Here is a 19,432-nt window from a genome sequence, read left to right as displayed (position 1 = left end):
AAAAGTACCTTCGTTATAGCTTTTTGCTTAATTTTGTCGATGTCTATTGATACTATTTACGTCCAATTAAGCATTCAGCCAATGTCCAAGTTGTAAAAGAATCGTTTTTTTTTTATATCATAGCGAACTGAACTGGTTGATTGCCTGATGGTAAGCGATCACCACCTTCCATGATCATTTGCAGTGGTAGTGCCTTACCCGGGTAAGGGAAAAAGAAAGGATTGACGTTTGGAAAGAACAAATAGACTGGGTCGGGTGAGGAAAAGGAAACGAATTCCGGCTCTCCCACTCACCATACGAAATGTAGGGTAAGCGGGAGACAAAGTGGCATGTCATTACTTCACGCCGGTTTTCAGTGGGAGTTTGGTACTTCCCCGGTGCGAGATGTCCCGATTCGTGCTGTAGCGTGCTCGATCCCACATTCGTAGAATGCAATATACGGGATAATCGAGAGATGAAAGATAGATAAATAAATAATGTCGGAACATAAATTTACATACCTGAATACATTTATTTTAAAGGCAACAACCCGAGACAATAAAATGAGACATTGCATTCGTTTGTACTCATTATGCTTGTCTTATTGAAGTGTAGCCAAACATACATTTATTGAATAAAAATAATATATGTAGAAAAGAAAATAAACATACAAGAAAAAATAACAAATATGAAAATTAACCGACACGTTATTATAAAAACTCCAACAGTCTTAAATAAGACGTGATAGACATTATTTACCTATGTATTGATCATAGTATATTGATTTCAATTGCAATGCAATTTAAAATAGAAGAGGAACAAAGTGCAAATTCTATATATTGCCAATTCATCACAGTACCTACGTGTTTAACACCGCTCGACTTTACCCGATTCAGCATTGTTCAAACAGCCTTGCTAGCGTGTGCTAAGCATAATAAGAATGGTATGAGTCAGGTGGGTGATGCAAACGCGATATCAGTTATTTCCTCAAATACATGGACTGTTATGCTCATTGTTCAATCAATTCAACGCCTACCAATGCGAACGAATGTGCTTGCTCGGATCGAGAACAAATACCAATAAGTGTATCTATGCATATTATCAATAAGACTGGCACCTATTGTTATTTCTAGATGGCCTTTGGCATTGTTCATTGAAACTAGTAATAATAATCAATCATAAAAACCTGAAGATAAAAAAGGCTTCGAAAATAGACGAACCAAAAATAGGCGTTTTCAATCGTGCGTATTTTTTACAGAAATATGCATATAGAAAGCTTATATGTTTGTCAATAACAAATGTTATTAGTACCATGCTTATTCTACGAAGATTTAAATGATCGATCTCGTGATCCTGAAAGGTCTTACGCTGGCTTTAAATATAGAACTTCATAACGTGAAAATGATAGGAATATCTTGATCAAAGAGCACCATTAGAACTTTCTATGCTTTCGCTACCGAGTTACTGCCAGCGCTGGATCCAAGACAAAGGAAATCTTGGGTATGTAACCCCATAGTTTCAGCAAAATTTTTAATTGTACATTAATTACAGTTAAAAATATATATATTTAAATAAGAAACAAGCTACAAGATATGTAGATAATTATTTTTTAACTTGAAACAAACGTCCATTTAAGATCCGTTCCACTTATCAGTAACAACTCATTCCATATTATTAAGTATGTACTTTCCCGCTATCTTTACTTACATTACAAAATGACCTTTAAACTTTTATCTATTAGATACCTATTCACACAATTGTAGTTAAGTTGTTTTAAAATTGTTTTTAAGAAAATATGTTAACGATTGAGGAAAGTATTAACCTATTATAAGATCAACATAAATTTTCACATTTTAACGGACTTTCTCTGTATGTATTTTTTTGTGTATGTTGTATTTTCGCCAATTTAGATCCGATTTAAAATAATTATTGTTCGTAAGAAGAGTGCAGATACTCCGGATACTCCCAAGGTGATCCATTATCATAAAGTCAGGACCCGATGATGGAATTTCAAGGAAATCGAGGAAAATCAAGAAACACTATAAGAAAACCTTAGGAGTCACTTTTGAGCGACTTTCCGGTTTCCACAATTATTTTTAAAACAGATAGTTAAACCGATTTCAAACCATATACAGCCATAAACATAATACATAAACAATAGACCTGATATAAAAACGTATAAAATGCCTATGAAATTTGGTGAAAATGTGTGCTCGGTATGCTCGGTAAAAATGTAAACACAAACGATCAAAATATGTTTTCTTTTTAATGTAAGTATTAGTTAAGGCTTGAGAGTAAAGGATTTATAATTAGAATAGTCCTTTGCTTGCAGTCACATTTTATAACTTTATGAGGATGCGAGAGGACTGCATATACGACAACAGATAAACTTAGAATGCGACTGGTAATAAATAAAGTAAATTTATAATATTATATACATATTATGTAATGCAATTGTATCTTATTCCTCAATACTTTCGACTTGAAGCCAACGTACAATCGAACCATCCTTTGAAATTCAGTACATAGTACAAAACAAAGCCAATCGCCTGTCTCTTAAGCTTAGATCTTTAAAATTACTCAACAGATTTTGTTGAGATTGATTTAGATTATATGTATAATAACATCTATTATACAGTGGAGAAATACTGCTCGAACCCATAAATTACAAGAGTAAGACAGAACAATGTTTGACGGGTCAGCTAGTTCTAAATATTCCGTACCATCTTGTTTTGTGTTCATTCAATGATTAGTAGGAAATATAATAAATAAAACGCAATTTAGGTGTCACGTATAATTCAAACTAATTCTAACAATCTCTGTATAATAAGAATATAATAGATTTTGATCTATTAAAACACGAAATATTAGAATAATTTAATAGCCGATGCGATGACAGCGTGCGAATTTGGCACCAATGTGTGAATGATTAAAATTTACATATATTCAAAAAGTACTACATAATATACGACAAGTTTCTAAATCCGATGCATCCGATATTGCCATATTATCCTGACGTTTTTGTCGTACGGATTTTTAGGACACGTAACGTTTAAGGAATTTTGGGCTAAAAGACAGACAGATCTCACCAAGAAACTGGTCGTTACACTAATTTATTTAAATTTTCTATGGATTCAGTTATTGAGCTTGATTTTGTGGTTGTTGGATTTGAGCTGGTTGGGCCTGGGGTTGGCCTTGGCTTACTGGAGCTTGGTTTAGATTTGCGTTGGGCTGCGCTTGTTGGTTTGGCTGGTATTGGGCTTGAGATGGTTGTTGTTGACCTTGAGGTTGGGCTTGATATTGGACTTGGGGTTGGCCTTGTGGTTGGCCTTGGGGTTGACCCTGGGGTTGGCTCTGGGGTTGGCCCTGGGGTTGGCCCTGGGGTTGTCCCTGGGGTTGACCCTGGGGTTGGCCCTGAGTTTGGCCCTGGGGTTGCCCTGGAAGCTGACCTTGATATTGTGCTTGAGGTTGAGATTGGACTTGAGGTTGGCCTTGATATTGCGGTTGGGATTGAGGTTGGACTTGAGGTTGACCTTGATACTGTGCCTGAGGTTGGCCTTGTTGTCCCTGGAATTGACCTTGAGGTTGGCCCTGGAATTGACCTTGAGGCTGGCCCTGGAATTGACCTTGAGGTTGTCCCTGGAATTGACCTTGAGGTGGACCCTGGAATTGGCCTTGTGGTTGAGCTTGGAATTGGCCTTGGGGTTGGCCTTGGTATTGGCCTTGAGGAACTTGGGGTGCACCCTGATTAGGATACTGATTGGGCTGCTGATAGCCAGCTTGCTGATACTGTTGTCCCTGGTGATAAGCTTGCTGTTGCTGGTGGTAGGCCTGTTGTTGCTGTTGGTGGTAGGCTTGCTTCTGCTGTTCGTATTGATGTAACTGATGTTCAGCACCAGGTATCGGACGACCGTGAGCGTCAACCTTTATAATAAACAAATATTCATTTTTAGTTAAGTAAAATAGTGGGTCAATTGTTAACATAATCAAAGTTAAACTGAATTAATTCAATCCAAGAACCAAGTATAAAATCCTACTAATATTATAAATGCGAAAGTTTTAAGGATGTGTGTGTTGTTGTTGTTGCTCTTTCACGCAAAAACTACTGAACCGATTGCAATGAAATTTGGTATGTAGACAGCTGGACAACTGGAATAACATATAGGCAACTCTTTATCCCGATATTCCTACGGGATACGGACTTACGCGGTTGAAACCGCGGGGCGCAGCTGGTATATGATACAACCGATATTTAGAAGGTAAAACTAAAAAATCTCAAATATCAGCTTAGCATATAACATAACAACATACCAGACCGCGTTGTTGTAAATATCTCAGCTCTTCGAGACGTCTCCGTTCATATTCCTCGTATTCCTGCTGGGTATAGATTTGATTCTCGTCGATTGATTTCCAACCTAAGACAAACGCATTCTATGAGTAACATTTTTTTTATCATCAAAAATTAACAGAAATTAGATAGGAGCCGTGCCGTAAATTTATTAAATCAAGAAGAATTTAAAACTTATTTTTCAATATTACTAAAGTCATAATTCGTGATCTTATTTTCTTAAGTGAATTAACAATATTTCAAAATAATGACATATATTACGGGCAATTACCCACATTCAGAATCCTTTTATTCCAAAAGGAACGACCGAGTCATACTCAAGTTCAACTCATTGAATTTTACTTAAATGTAGAAAATATTTATAACATTAAAAATTTATTTATCATGGTCTCCTCATATACCAAAAAAAATAAAAGAACGTAAATTTAGTAAAACACCTAGATAAATAACAATAATATTTTTTGTTTTATTTTATTTAAAAATAATAATCTTTCAATAAATTTTATGAGCAAATAGATAGTATCTTATATTATTTACCGGGTGAACTCGATCCGGTCATTCACGGTCTCTAAACCTTCACTCAATCAATTTAATCACTTTGTAGTATAAAAATGTTTTGGAAACATGTACCATATAATATATACACTATATTGAATGACCGTGCCGTATGTATGCTCAGATTTTTAAAACTACACAACCGGTTTTGAGGGGATTTTTTGAATAGATAGTGACTCAAGAGGAAGTTTTATATGTATAAAAACATCTATTACAATATGAACGAACACGTCGAAGCCGCGGGCAAAAGCAAAATTAATAAAATCAGTATAAATGTAACCCACCCTCGTCCTTATTAAAATCAGCGCGTTGCGTCTCAGTCATGAACTCGTGGAAATCAATCAAGCCGTCTCCATTCCGGTCATTCTCTTTGAACACGTGTTCCCTCATCCTCTCCATTTCCTCGGCCCTCTCGTGTAAGTCCTTATTGGGCCCTCCTGGTCCATACAGCTTGTCCAACTCCTTTATAAATAGCGCTTTCACCTCGTCAGCGTCCCATACACCGTTACCATCAACATCTGAGTTGTGGGATGACAGAATATTTATTAGTTTTTGGATAGTTTTGATTTTTGTAAACTGATATGACTATACTATTACCAAAATTATTTAAGATAATGTTAATGTGACGCATGTTAAATTTTTAATAGCGTCTGAAGAAAAATTGCCCTTCGAGTTCTATTAATTAAACTACTTACATTACCACTTTTAATAATTAAGTATCACTTGATTGTTATTTTATTTATATTGCAAAATATTTGATGAAATAATAACAACAAAAACCCTAGCAAATCAATATTATTTTTTTCTTGTTTTTTTACATGTGGTGTTTACCTACCAAAAATTGTACATTTAGCACTAAGAATGATGTGATGTATACTTGTTTATTTGGGTAACGATAACAATAACAACCTTTAAATAAATAAATATGTTATAAATGAACTAAAGTTGCTGTATGTTTTTGTATGTATGCTTGTTTCGTATGGATTATTTGTATAGCGTATGTAACATAAGTGCATGCGAGTATGCATGATAACATAACAATATATTATATCAATATATTAATATATAAGAGAATAAATGAGCATAGATATTCATGTAAAAAATTAAATTTATAATATCGATAAAACGAAAAGTCTGAGATACGAAATACGGTGGGTTTATTAAAAATATTACATTTGTTTATCGACCTGCTGTTATTGCTTATTATTTTAATGTGAAGCTCATAAAGAATCAATTTTATTTACCTAAACTAATTGTTAAAATAATGAATGTGATATGAACATTGAACTTTTGTTCACAAAAGTAACCACATGTTTTTAATGTTTCTACCAAGGAAAATTAAATAATCGAATATATTGTTATAATATTAGATTGTGTAAAAAATAAAATAAAAAATATATTCCTACTTACCTTTGACCTATATATTTTAATAAATTAACACAAAAATACACTAAAATGCTCTTCACTACACAATAAAGATCTAAAGCGTGCAAACAAACACAACAAGACAACACATATTGATAAAAATAAACTAACGACCATGCTAAAGAGACGAGTCAGTTGTACTAACATTCATATGCAAAATGAATAATTAAATTTATATATTATTATAAATTTATATTAAAAAAATGTAAGAAAATTTTCAGATTTGACGTAAATAGTAAATTCTCTTGCTGCATATAATTTTCTTTGATTTGTCATCTCAATAAAAAAATTTTAATTGTATAATTTATGTTATTTTTAAATGCTTTGGTACATGTATTTCCTTATAAGCACTCTAATTTACACTCTAAAAGATAAGGCATAAAAGCAGAAGAAAGTAAAGGACTCGAAAAGGACACATGCCTCTGGTTTAATATAATTACTCTTTTTATAAGCACACTAGCGGCCTGCCCCGGCTTCGCTCGTTGTACATGTATAGCCTACAGCCTTCCTCAATAAATGGGCTATCAAACACTGAAAGAATTTTTCAAATCGGACGAGTAGTTCCTGAGATTAGTGCGTTCAAATAAACAAACTCTTCAGCTTTATATATCTTAGTATTGATATAAATGCAAAAAATATATAGCACAACCGACCCATCCCAATAAAAACAAAACAATCTAATCGACAACCTACTCGCACACGCACGCGATGGATCTTACCATGCATCATGAAAAACACCTTTGGGTCGAAATCTTTGTCCATTCGGTCACTTTTCCACAACTCTAACAACTGACCCCTTGTCACTGGATGGTGAAGCTGTCACAGACAACACATAATTATTCCGCGGCATGTACAACTCACCGTGCATCATGAAGAATGCTTTTGGGTCAAATTGTTGATCCATATGATCCTGTTTCTCCCATACCTCCTCCAACTGTTGTTTGGAGCCGGGGTGGTGGATCTGTTCAATTTTAGGTGCGAAAAATTTTAACTTAAGGTATCATAAATGGTCGTATACGTCGATAGCCAGTTTGGTCCCAAGGTAAACTTCGATCATGTATTCCATAAAATGATCAATATGATAAAACATTAGTACAGAATTTTGTACCAAACTAAACGTGCAATAAATGTTATAAGAAATTTAATGGTAACAAAATATTAAAGCACAGTTTTGTCATAATCTGAACTATTAATTTAAATCGAAATGTGTTATATTTTAGTACAAAGCTATCAAATCAAGGTGACATAAGTGTTTTCGAAGTGAACAGCATTGTCCTATTTGCAATTCCACTAAAGGGCGATAAAATATTATGAATGGTGCAGAAATCTTAGGATATTATATTAACATAAATTCATTACAGAAAACGCTTGGCGAAGTTAATTTTGTTGATATCTTTAATACACTAATGATCTGAATAATGTGTTCAAATGCTATCTTGCATAGGTACATACAAAGGCATTCTAATAAATGCAATTTATTATACAATGCGAAATATTCATGATGAAATCGTGACTGACTTCAAAGTTTTAATGTGATGTCAATTTACATGGCAACCGCTAATAAACATATGATAAATGTGACATACTAAAAACAGTTAATTTTATGAACAAATAATATGTATATGTACATATGTATAAGGTATTGTTTATTTTTGAAGGCAGATATCAACTACTGCTTATAGATTTAATGAATTTCACAGTTAATAAAAAATTTATAAATATGCTTAAGTTATAAAATTAAAGCACACACAATGTCTTGGTAATATAGATTAGTCATTTTTAATTGCTTTATAGAAATACTTGTTAATTAACCATTTATAAACCTGAAGAATATTTAATGATACAGTAAATGTAGCATAGATTTTAGTAAATAAACAAATCTTCTTAGTAAAAAAGAAATCTAATTTGAAAAGCTTGCAAAATAAAATCAATCCGAAATGTCTAAGAAAATGTAATTTGTTAGGGCGAAGTTGGGGCGAGCTGCTAGTTTGAAATAAAGTTGTTTCTTATGTAATGCAATTTATATGGATAAATTAAACCAAGGAGTTGAAATGTTTCACGCATGTAAATTGTAAAGCGTTACAAATTACAAAAAACCGATTCCACTACATTTGTATGAGAAAATCTCACAAACACATGATTATTGCTCAAAGCAAAAATAAGTATTTATAGTGAGATAACGTATGATAAGTTCATATTGTTATTATATTAATTATCTATACATGGATGAGATAATAAATGGTTTATTTCAATTACCATAACTTTAGTGAGTTAACATAATTTAACAAGATTAAATTGAAAGCAGATGAATTAAGCGAAGCAGAAAATAATAGAATGATGCAGTAATATTAAATGATTTCATAGAACATAGGTAACAAAATCCGCCAAAACGGATTACATATGCGATTTATTGATTATATTCATTACCTCTACGTTATAAATGTTAAAAATTTTATTATTTATGTTATGAAATATGAAACAAAAGAAAATACTGATTAATTATATTAAAATAAAAACGACATCAATCAAATACGAAATACCTACACATATTAATAATATAATGTTTATTGATCTGTTGTTTCACATTATCACATTAAAGTAACATAAAACATAATGACACACAAACCACCACTACTCCATACTAACATTACAAATGCTCAGATCACACCGATTTTGATGAAATTTGGTGCGCAAATAGTTAAAAACACAATGTCAAAAATAACCTACTAAAAAAGAGAGCACTTAACATTACAATAGAAAACATATGCCTAAAATTATCCGAATTCTTCTTCAACCAACTTCAAAAATGGAAGAAGGGTTTTTTTGTGTTTGTACTTTTTATTTGGTGAACAGATTTTGATGATTCTTTTTTTTTTCCAAAACTAGTACCTCGCGCGTTGTTCTATTAAATTATTTATATACAATAAAGGTTAATAATAATAATTAACATTGAATATAACTACTATACAAAGCAGTGTTGGCTCAGCGGTTCAGACCACAGAGTTCGATCGAATAGTCGTGAGTTCGAGATCACTCGTCTGGTCAAAGAAAACAATTGACTTTCCAATTTTATTTGAACTTTATCCACCTCACCACTGCACACATGATATGATTCTAGACACATTGGCTCATAGGAGCCCTGTCACCAAACATAGGAACGAAATATGAGCTGATGATGACAGATACTTACGGGTTTGTGATGTTTCTTAGCCTCTTCCTCAGTTTTCAGTTTCTCCATATATTCCTTCTTTTGCGTTTCATCCATACTCTCTAACTTCTGATGTTTCTCAAATTCCTTTTGCATCTCATATTCCTGAAATTTCCCATTATTGCCATCATTATATTCATCCAGATAAATTCATATATTTTTCTATTTATCCGTGATAAATTAATTATAATATGCATTTGAAAATTATTTTATGTATGCATGTAATTAACTAACTAGTTACAGACAACTGTCTGGCGCGACTCATCAAAGACGTTTTTTAACCTTTTCAAATTTAAACAGCTATTATATCAATCTAAGAGAAGACGAATGCATCAAAGCCAAAATCTTTGAGACCAAGCTTGGTTTTACGAATTTTAATGATTCTTTTTTTTGGATTTGCCTCCACCTAAAATAGTTAAATAGGACTAAAATTTATAAAAAAAATGAGCGAAAGCGGAGTAAACTAGTTTTTCAAATAAAAATCACAATACCTTGAATTGCTCCTTCCTTTGTTTGTCTGCGGCTTCTAAATCTTCTGTGGTCTTCTTTATGAGTCTCTTGAGATCCTCAATTTCAAAGGTGTGCGGGTTGTGGTGGTCCAAATGATCGCTAGACGGCACCTTACCTTCATGCTCAAGGTTATTTGTCAATTCATATTGCTGGAATATAAAATTGGAATAGCTAGCTATAGTACTAATATGGAAGAGACAATACGATCCGCTTTTATTGTAATTATCATAGTAAGGAATCTGACCTAAAAAAATGTATAAAGCCCACACTGAATATGAAGAGAAAATAAAACACGTAATACATATTATGTACTGCGTATTGTATCCTTCTATCTGTAGAAGTGACATATTACAATGGCTCTTATGACGCTTTAGACCACGACCTACAATCTCGCCAAGTGTAAGCAACCAAATACACTATTTTAGTAAAATATCACATTATTTTGATTCAAGTCTAATGCAACACAAAACAATTATCATTTTTACACGATGAGAGTTCAGGAATAACGTCACAATGAAAGATTTATAACATTTATGATATAAAAATGCTTGTAGATATTTGACGAAGAATTCTTTTATTCAAAATTTTTATGGTTATATAAAACAAAAATTAATTCTTCACTCATCCAAATAGTGAACACGAGATCACGATAAGTGTTAATGGGAGAGAAATAAAAGTTTAAATTGAGGTTTGAATAATTTGTTTAGTACCATGTTCTGGGTATAATATATAGGGCTTATGATGATAAATTACCTTAGTGGCCAAATGTCGCAGACGCTCCAATTCCCGCCGCTTAATCTCATCCAATTTCGTTCTGACATTATGATTCACGAAGTCCAAATGCTCCGCTATTTTCCCGGTCTGCAAACGATTCATTGATATGACGCATTTTAATTATGACTAATGAGTAATTTATTGATTTAAACACCCGTTGAAAACAAATGACCTACAGTAAATGACGATTATAAAAAATATCCCTAAGATAAGTAAGTAGACATAAGTTATACATTTTTTTTTCTTTTTATCTGCTACTTAGCCATCTGTTTATTAAAACAATAATCTAAAATGGTCTCAGATTTTCATCCGTTAAAATGTTATTAAGCTGAGATGCACATCCAGTGATGCATATCTCATCTTTTGTCTGCGAATTAAACATATAGATGCATTTACATTATATAGGATGGAATTTTCTAATACCACCTAAAGAAAGAGTATTTTCACATTTTATGCTGTTAAAAGAAAATTTAACTAAAACAAACATTTCATTACTTTTAAAAAGAAAGAAATAATAAAAAAAAAAATCCTCAAATTCGCTTTAAAATTCGCTCACGTAGAACCAGACCTAGAATGGAACCGACCGATCGAACAACCGATTTGTAAAAAATTACACCCAGTTCCTTTAATTACATTGATCCTTAGGGTCAATTATAAGGATGAAATCTATAAATGTAAAGTACCAATATCATAAAAAGAGTACCCAGATTTAAAAAAACAAAAACCACATTTACATTATATTTTTTTGTTCTCTTTATCACTAATTTACTTACTTTATCATAACAAATATTAGTCTTAAAATCATGCCAAAAACTATGTTTATACATCGAAACGATTAATAGGTAATGTGGATGTGAATTAATAAACATATAAATAGAAATCGTTTCCACAACGCGGGTAATGACCCGCGTCCGACACTAATATCTCGTCGAATATATTTACGTACGGCCGTGGATTTCAATTGCAATACTTGTAGATAAACAGGAAATTAATATTGTAGATTGAACAACTTAATATAAAACGACTCATTTCAATAATTTGCAGAAACAGATGTGTATCCATTACCGTCTTTACTATAAGGGCACACGGGGCCCGTGCCCAGGGCCCCCATCCGCAGGAGGGGCGCAGAGGATCAAGAATTTCCTTACTTTTACTACTTTTACTTTCCAAAATGGCCCCAAATTCTTACGTGCCCAAGGCCATAGCTTAAGATGGCATTGCGTGTATCTCATTAAAAGCCAACCCTTCGACAACCTTGCACTTAATCAAGTGAAATTTAATAATTTCAAATATTAATAATCCTACTAATATTATAAATGCGAAAGTTTATATGGATGTATGGATGTTTGTTACTCTTTCACGCAAAAACTAATGAATCGATTGCAATGAAATTTGGTACGTAGATAGCTGGACAACTGGAATAACATATAGGCAACTTTTTATCCCGATATTCCTACGGGATACGGACTTACGCGGGTGAAACCGCGGGGCGCAGCTAGTTTCAAATAAAATAATTTAATTCGTCAATGATTTTTTGCTCAATTAGCTGCTACTTGGCTTTTCTATGGCAAAATCTGTTTTATATGAGCCTAGCAAAAAAATATTCCAAGAGGAACTAGACTTACACGAACAACTTATTAATTTGTATCCATTGCGAACATGCGTAAGAAAATATTTTCTTTCTACTTCATATTGTGAAATAAATAATAATATGAAATAAATCAAATTCAAATCCCATATAACTCACTCTAACGTCTTCCTCATCAGCTTTCTCCAAACGTTCGCGAAAGTCTGGATCGCTTTCCAAAGCTTGCACCACCTCCTTCAAGTAACGGTGGTATTCCATATACTCTTCCTGAAATACAAATAATCAAGTTTTATTGTGGTGATGAATAGCTTCTAGGTAGCTTCAACTTTTAAAAACAATACTTCGCCTTTGACTGTCAATTGTATATAATATATTTTAGGGTATATGTGAGAGCATTTTCTCAGGCATTCGTTCACTATTAATGATCACGTTAAATAATGCTCCTAGGGAATGTGTATTTATTTGTAAATTATCGTTGCTAATTTCATACACTTTTGTTCGGTAAAATGTTACCGCAATACATTAGTTCGCTTATTCAAGTTTTAACAAAACTTCGCGCATAGGACTTGAAAAGAGGTTCAATAAAAATTTTAAGAACCTCTTGTTCGCATCGCATGTGAAATGTTTTGATATAAGTAAATGCTCTTATCCATCAGCACCAAATGCCCTAAATAAGTTTGTCAATCATGAATAAAAAGTATAACATAACTAAAGTCATGAATTTATTCTAACTTTCGCTTAGCAAAGAGCAGGTAAACCAAAGTAAAAGCATTGCATTATATCTTGAGCTTTTCGTATAGAATAGAATCATCCAGAATTATAAATTTCCAGAAATTCAGAATTCATAGAGTAAGGACATTAAAGAGGATGATGTACTGATAAAGAAAATCAATTGGTTAAACATATCTACTAGCTTTTAGAGAAAACTCTGAACATTGCTTTTTTAAGTTTCTTATTAACTACTTTAAATTTATATATCTCAGTAAACACATACTGATACATGTAATGTAAATGTTGAAAGAAATATTTCTCCATAATTGTAAACATCCACACTCGCAAATTGAAACAATTGCATTGCATTGATAAGAAAATTAACTCTCATGTAATTGCTACAGCCGATTGCTTTCATATACAATTGGCTTTACTGAAACCTAATAGACTATTTATTCTTGTTTATATTGCAAAAGCATATCAACAAAATGTAATAAACCATAAATGTAATAGAATTGTGATTTTCTTTTAATATTGTGAACAAAATGTAAGGAAATTTTTGTTAGTACATAACTTTTGCACATGCTGCTCATTGCATTAAATAATTATAGTGAAAGTTTTAACTCAAACAATTAAATTTACAATGATATCAAGACATGACTAGACACACATAGTAGATAGACTCTATAAATAGTGAATATAAATTATGTACTGAGTAAATTTATCTGGTTGAAAACACATAACTATGCACTGTCATAATATAACTTTAGCATATTAATTTTATTTGAGACTTAGATCTGCTTATACTATCAAATTAATTTAAAAATTTATTAAAATATCCACAGATTTATAAAGTCAAAATATAAACACTGGACCCTAATTCTAATAATAAATATAATGGAAATTATTTTCTTGGTGAAAAAAATTGACCTTCGCTGAAAAAAAAACCCAAAATATGCATATAAATATACAAAAATAAGCTTTATATGACAATAAAATAACAAAAACTATTCTATAAATATTATAGGAAATATAAAACACAAGCCTGGCTCAGCTCATAACTGTTTGTTGAAAATAAAAAGTGCATGTAACATTTAAGGACAAGTGACTTTATAAAACTAGTTTACCGCAATAATGAGAGGTACATTAATTACTTGTTTTACCTTATACATGATGAAATGTATGATATTTATGAAAGATAAAATGTTTTAAATTTAGACAAATAATCAATTCTTGTACAAATAGAAACTTACCAGATCATCTTTAATTTCACTGTCTTCTTTTGACTTATCTGGTGTAACCGGTGGTGCATATGAACAATGAAGTATAGCTATCAGAAAAAATATACATAATATTGGTCTCATTGTGATCTGAAACAAAAAATAATTGTTATTCATGCTACATATCTATATTAGCAAATTATTTTTTAACTACAATAATTATCATATAATTCTTTAAAAAATACAAAAATGTAGAGTATTTTTGTATTCATGAAACAAAACAAAATAGTCATAATTTTTATTGATCTAAACACAGCTGTTAGAATCGATTGAATAAATTCTGTCGTGTGTGAGGTACACGCACGGATATTTAATATTATAACATTATATAAAGTACATAAGCACACATTTTATTTCATCACCTAACTTACCTCTTTAACGTCATATAAACAAAATCCACGTCTTATTTTAATACGTTAAAGTTACATTTGGTGTCAATAGCCAAGCCTCAATCAAATTATTGCTTTTCGCGAATCGCGAATCACTATATTAAATCTAGCCTTTGACTTGACGTCATGACGTGTCCCAATCAAGAAAGAAAGATATAACTAGAAACGAGTCCATAGACTACATAATAAGGCTTTTTTTAATTTCAATAAATTATTTAAATTGGTATTTTCACGAGAGAAAGTAAAAATCTTAATTAAAATAACATTTATTGTCTAATAATTTGTATCAAATATAGTTTAGATATGCAATTCCATAGTGCAAGAAAAATTACATGCGAACGACAAAAGGCGAACGAGTAAAGTAATAGTATTCAAAAGGCTCAATTTAAAACCTTACATCGTATTGTCTTATAATTATTGGTTTTAATAATATAACGTTACATACATAAGTAATATTGAGATCCGACATAAACAACCACAATATTGAACAAACTAACAAAGTGCTTATCATGATACTTACCCGGTGCTAGTCTGTCAACTGTCAAAAGGAAAAGTGCTAAGGGTGGCTGCGCCCTGCGTCCTGCGTCCTCTTTGAAATCTGAGTTCTGAATGCAAATTGCAAAGTTAAAAGTTGTTACCTATTAATAATTTCATAAGAATTGCTACATAATACATTAATAGTTAGAACATTCAGGTTTTGGTTTAATAAAGTATAAAATAGTATAGATATGTAAACCATTAAACATTGTTCAATTCGATAATATATTGATCCCTATCGAAATAGCAAAAGACATATAGAAACAAAGGAACTGAATATTCACAATGAATAGAGATAAACGGGAAGTGGAATATCCAGCTGAACTGGAATCACAATTCATTCTCAGATTACCTGATGAACCTACAAAAGCCCTAAAGGAACTTCTAAAATCAGGAGAAAATTTTAAAAACCGTCTCACCATACAAATTGAAAACGATATGAGGCATGGAGAAGTCCGATTTGACCATTGGCTAATGCATGCAAAAATTGTTGATATGCCAACAATTATAGAATCACTTAAAACAATTGATAATAAGAGTTTCTATAAATCAGCCGATATTTGCCAAATGATGATATGCAAGGAGGAACCAGATCAACCAACAGATGAAGAAACACCTACAAAAAACAAAAAAAAGGATCCATACAAAGTAGATAAGAAATTTTTGTGGCCTCATGGTGTCACTCCACCCACTAAAAATGTACGTAAACGTCGATTTCGTAAAACATTAAAAAAAAAGTATGTAGAAGGCCCAGAAATTGAGAAAGAGGTAAAAAGGTTACTACGAGCAGATAATGAAGCAGTTAATGTTACTTGGGAAGTTATTCAAGAAGAAGATGATCCAAAAAGTAAAGCAGAGAGTAAGTTGGCATCAAAAGCTGAAAAGAAACCTAAAGCTGAACGAGCATCCAAGAAAGAACCCAAAAAAGAAACCGTACACGCTACAAAGCCTGCTTCAAATATATCAACTACAGATATATTTGGAGGAGCTCTCAGTGACAGCGATATAGAAGACGAGAACATTAATGTAGAAATGGATGATAGCCATTTCTCTACATATGATAGAATGTCTGATAATAGCCTCATGCTTGGATTGGTTGACCAAAAACGATCCTTTCCAATTGAATTTGAATCTGATATGTTTCAACCCTCCCACAGCAGCATGATACCAAAACATCACAATCGCAATGTGACTTCAACTATCACAAGTAAAAAAGCCTTTGAGCATTCTTCAGAAGAGGAAATTGAATATAACTTTAGAGATGATTCTAAAGAAAATATGGGAGTGCGAATCGAGCAACTCAGAGCTGAACTTGAGGAATTGAAACAACGTCGACAGAGAACTCAGAACGAAATTGCTGGTATGGAGAATCTAGCCCTGCGACAACGTTTCCAAGATACTCTACACACACTGAATCAAGATATTATGTATAAAGAAATGGAATATCAAGGACTTATTACTCTGCAAACTTCCGAGGATATTTAATTGAATCATTCACCTTCGTAATAATTGTAATTGTGATTGTAATAAAGTTAATGCTACTAACATAATATGGGAACTTTATTTTTTGGTCCTAAATGAAAAAACTTGTTAACAACTAAGAACTTGTTCAATATTAGTACAAGTACTTGATTATATTTAGTTTTTACCCACTTAATGACGCAAATCGAGGTAAGTTAATTCAATGTATTATACATATTTGTAGGAGTGTTCACTGGTAACTTAGTTTTTTAGATTTATAAACCAAATTTGAAGATTCTTCTATTGTAAGAAGATATTCCAGGGAACTTATGATAAGGAATCCAGAATCTGTTGATGGCATCCCAAAGGAGTTTCTCCCAATCCCACGTGAACTGATAAAAATCGTAGGGACAACAGGCAACATCTGTATTATAATATTTTGAACCAACTTAAGAAAAGGAGGAGGTTATCAATTCTTGTGATTGTTATGTTCTACATAACTTATTACTGGGTAAACTAATGTTTATAATTCTTTGTTTTCTTTAAAACCTGGTGGTGGATTTATGTGAAAACCGGGTGCCCTTGTGGTCTCATTTGAATATGGTCTAGTTCTGACAATTTGAAGGCGGTTTAGAAAGTTATGAATATAGTTCAGAAGTTGGTTGATAATTAATTATTATTAACTATTTTCAAGCCCCACTATTTAATGAAGTTCTAGGTCAATCTGATAATGGAGCCGAAACTACGACGTTTTTCGTCAGTCCTCAATGGTTCACATTGAGCCCTCTGATTAATTTTTATTAATGAGAACTTACATGAACATGAACACTTAGATGAGCTGTGAATGTCATTAGGGGTATGGTAATCAAGAAGACAAGGGATCTCTTCATTGGTTAACAGTAGTATATTTTGATGATTTATAGTTTATTTATTAATATGTATTTAATACAAAATTTTACAAAATTTATATGTTGGTACTTCTTCATGGGCATTTTTTTACTGTTTGCGTAGACGACCTGTCTCATACTGGTGGTACACATGAAGGTGGGAGACGAAATACAGTGAAGCCTATCTATAATATTATCAGCAGTGAGGTGTAAAACATCAAGTTTGTGCTTATTAAACTTGCCTCGACATAGGTACGGGGAACCTAATGAGTACCTACTTAATTGTGGATGATAGCCAGTTTTTAGGTTTACTAACAAATAAAATAATAATTGTATAAGGTTGCTGTTGTGTTTTATAACTCAAAAACGATATTCTATACATAATATTCAATAGATTACCCATGAAGGTGAAAATCGATAAACATAACAATTCAGGTTTAGATCTTAAATATTTTAAAGATCAGACATATTTTTAGGACAGCTACCGCGAGCTAACGTGACTATAATCTAGAATTTACACCCTGGTACGAAAAAGGGGCGAATAGTGAAGCGAATTACGAACACGTATGTGTGAGCATGGTAAAAAATGCATGTTCGGTATTTGCTTCGTTTTTCACATTAATGTGTAATTGGTATAACTAAAGTATGAAGTTACAGTACCTAATGTAATATTTTGTGTGAAAAGGACCACGGCTGAGGGTCAATTATGGACTGTTTTAGACTAGATACATTCCTTGATATACGTTAATGATAGTCTCATAATCCACATGAACAAATAGATCTGCACATTTCATGAAGTCTATGTAATGCTAGTTCATGTGTGCCTGAAAGGCAGGCGTTGTAAAAGGCCTTCAAGAAAATCCAAAATATTTTTGTTATAATAGCCATTAGGCTAGTAATTATACTGTCATAAGTGAAATTTTTAATGAAAAGTAAAACAAGATATTGTCCACATCAATTTATTTTTCAAAAACATAGTCACATGGTATACATTAGTTGCATAATATATCCGGACAGAGATATAATATACACAATATCAATACGAAGCCAATTTCAATACAATAATGGCATACCTACTTAAAAGACAGTAGAATGTAACACTGTATTTTTAATACATTGAGATACATTTAGTTTATCAATAACATCGAATCACTTAAACACTACAATTCTATATTTAAATGGGTAATATAACATAATAGAATCATCTATGTATGTAAAGTACAATTTTTGGCATTAGATGAATTCACATACAAATTTGGGGCCCACCAATGGGTCCTTAAATGATGTGATATTATTTCTCGATGGAATGTTTTGGGATCCAAAGCAACAAACTACTTGCACTCACTTTTGAAAAATACCTTATGCAGCACCATTATTTATAAGATAATTTTAAAATTTTATATTCATATAGGGTAGGTGTATCTACATATACGTTTAAAAACCATAAAGCTGCAGTTATGGACCAAAACTCGAAATCTTACAATTAATATAAATAGTTTTAGACTTATAGCTAAAAGAGATCAATAAAATATAATCAGGATATCAAAAGATAAACTTGTATTATAAAAACTAATTATAGGTAAATTTACAGTTTGACTAAATAATCTAAATGTAAAAGTAGTTTGTATAAATTATCATTTACCAAATATTTATAGAGTATAAACCATACTATGATCAAGTATAAAATAATGAACTATCGAATAGGAAGTAGAAAAAGATTTTTTTTTTCTAAGAAAATTATATCATTCTGATTCTTTTACCTTTATTATCCGAACCTGTA

At 31.9% G+C, this 19,432-nt stretch overlaps 2 protein-coding genes across 3 annotated transcripts; one reads left to right on the top strand and one right to left on the bottom strand.

Moving 5' to 3' along the window:
* Nucleotides 1-2,758: 2,758 nt before the first annotated feature.
* LOC119835904 (nucleobindin-2) lies at nucleotides 2,759-14,896 on the bottom strand. 2 transcript variants are annotated; one of them, XM_038361012.1, is made up of 10 exons: nucleotides 14,750-14,896; nucleotides 14,352-14,468; nucleotides 12,547-12,654; nucleotides 10,779-10,886; nucleotides 10,007-10,174; nucleotides 9,498-9,620; nucleotides 7,027-7,123; nucleotides 5,167-5,400; nucleotides 4,291-4,394; nucleotides 2,759-3,903 (listed from the first exon to the last, which is right to left on the bottom strand). In XM_038361012.1, exons 2-10 carry the CDS (start codon nucleotides 14,460-14,462, stop codon nucleotides 3,118-3,120), a joined length of 1,839 nt encoding a protein of 612 aa, XP_038216940.1. In that variant the 5' UTR covers nucleotides 14,463-14,468; nucleotides 14,750-14,896; the 3' UTR covers nucleotides 2,759-3,117. The 2 variants fall into 2 exon arrangements, with proteins under 2 accessions (XP_038216940.1, XP_038216939.1); XM_038361011.1 differs by lacking the exon at nucleotides 7,027-7,123 and adding an exon at nucleotides 7,169-7,268 and having other exon boundaries at nucleotides 14,750-14,895.
* Nucleotides 14,897-15,020: 124 nt separating this feature from the next.
* On the top strand, nucleotides 15,021-16,852 carry LOC119835905 (transcription initiation factor TFIID subunit 7-like). The gene has a single exon (XM_038361013.1). It carries the CDS (start codon nucleotides 15,590-15,592, stop codon nucleotides 16,787-16,789), a length of 1,200 nt encoding a protein of 399 aa, XP_038216941.1. The 5' UTR covers nucleotides 15,021-15,589; the 3' UTR covers nucleotides 16,790-16,852.
* The last annotated feature ends 2,580 nt before the right edge of the window (nucleotides 16,853-19,432 follow it).

This window comes from Zerene cesonia, chromosome Z (genome assembly GCF_012273895.1).
Source record: "Zerene cesonia ecotype Mississippi chromosome Z, Zerene_cesonia_1.1, whole genome shotgun sequence".
Taxonomy (NCBI): Eukaryota; Metazoa; Arthropoda; class Insecta; order Lepidoptera; family Pieridae; genus Zerene; species Zerene cesonia.
This window is presented reverse-complemented; position numbering and strand designations above follow the sequence as displayed.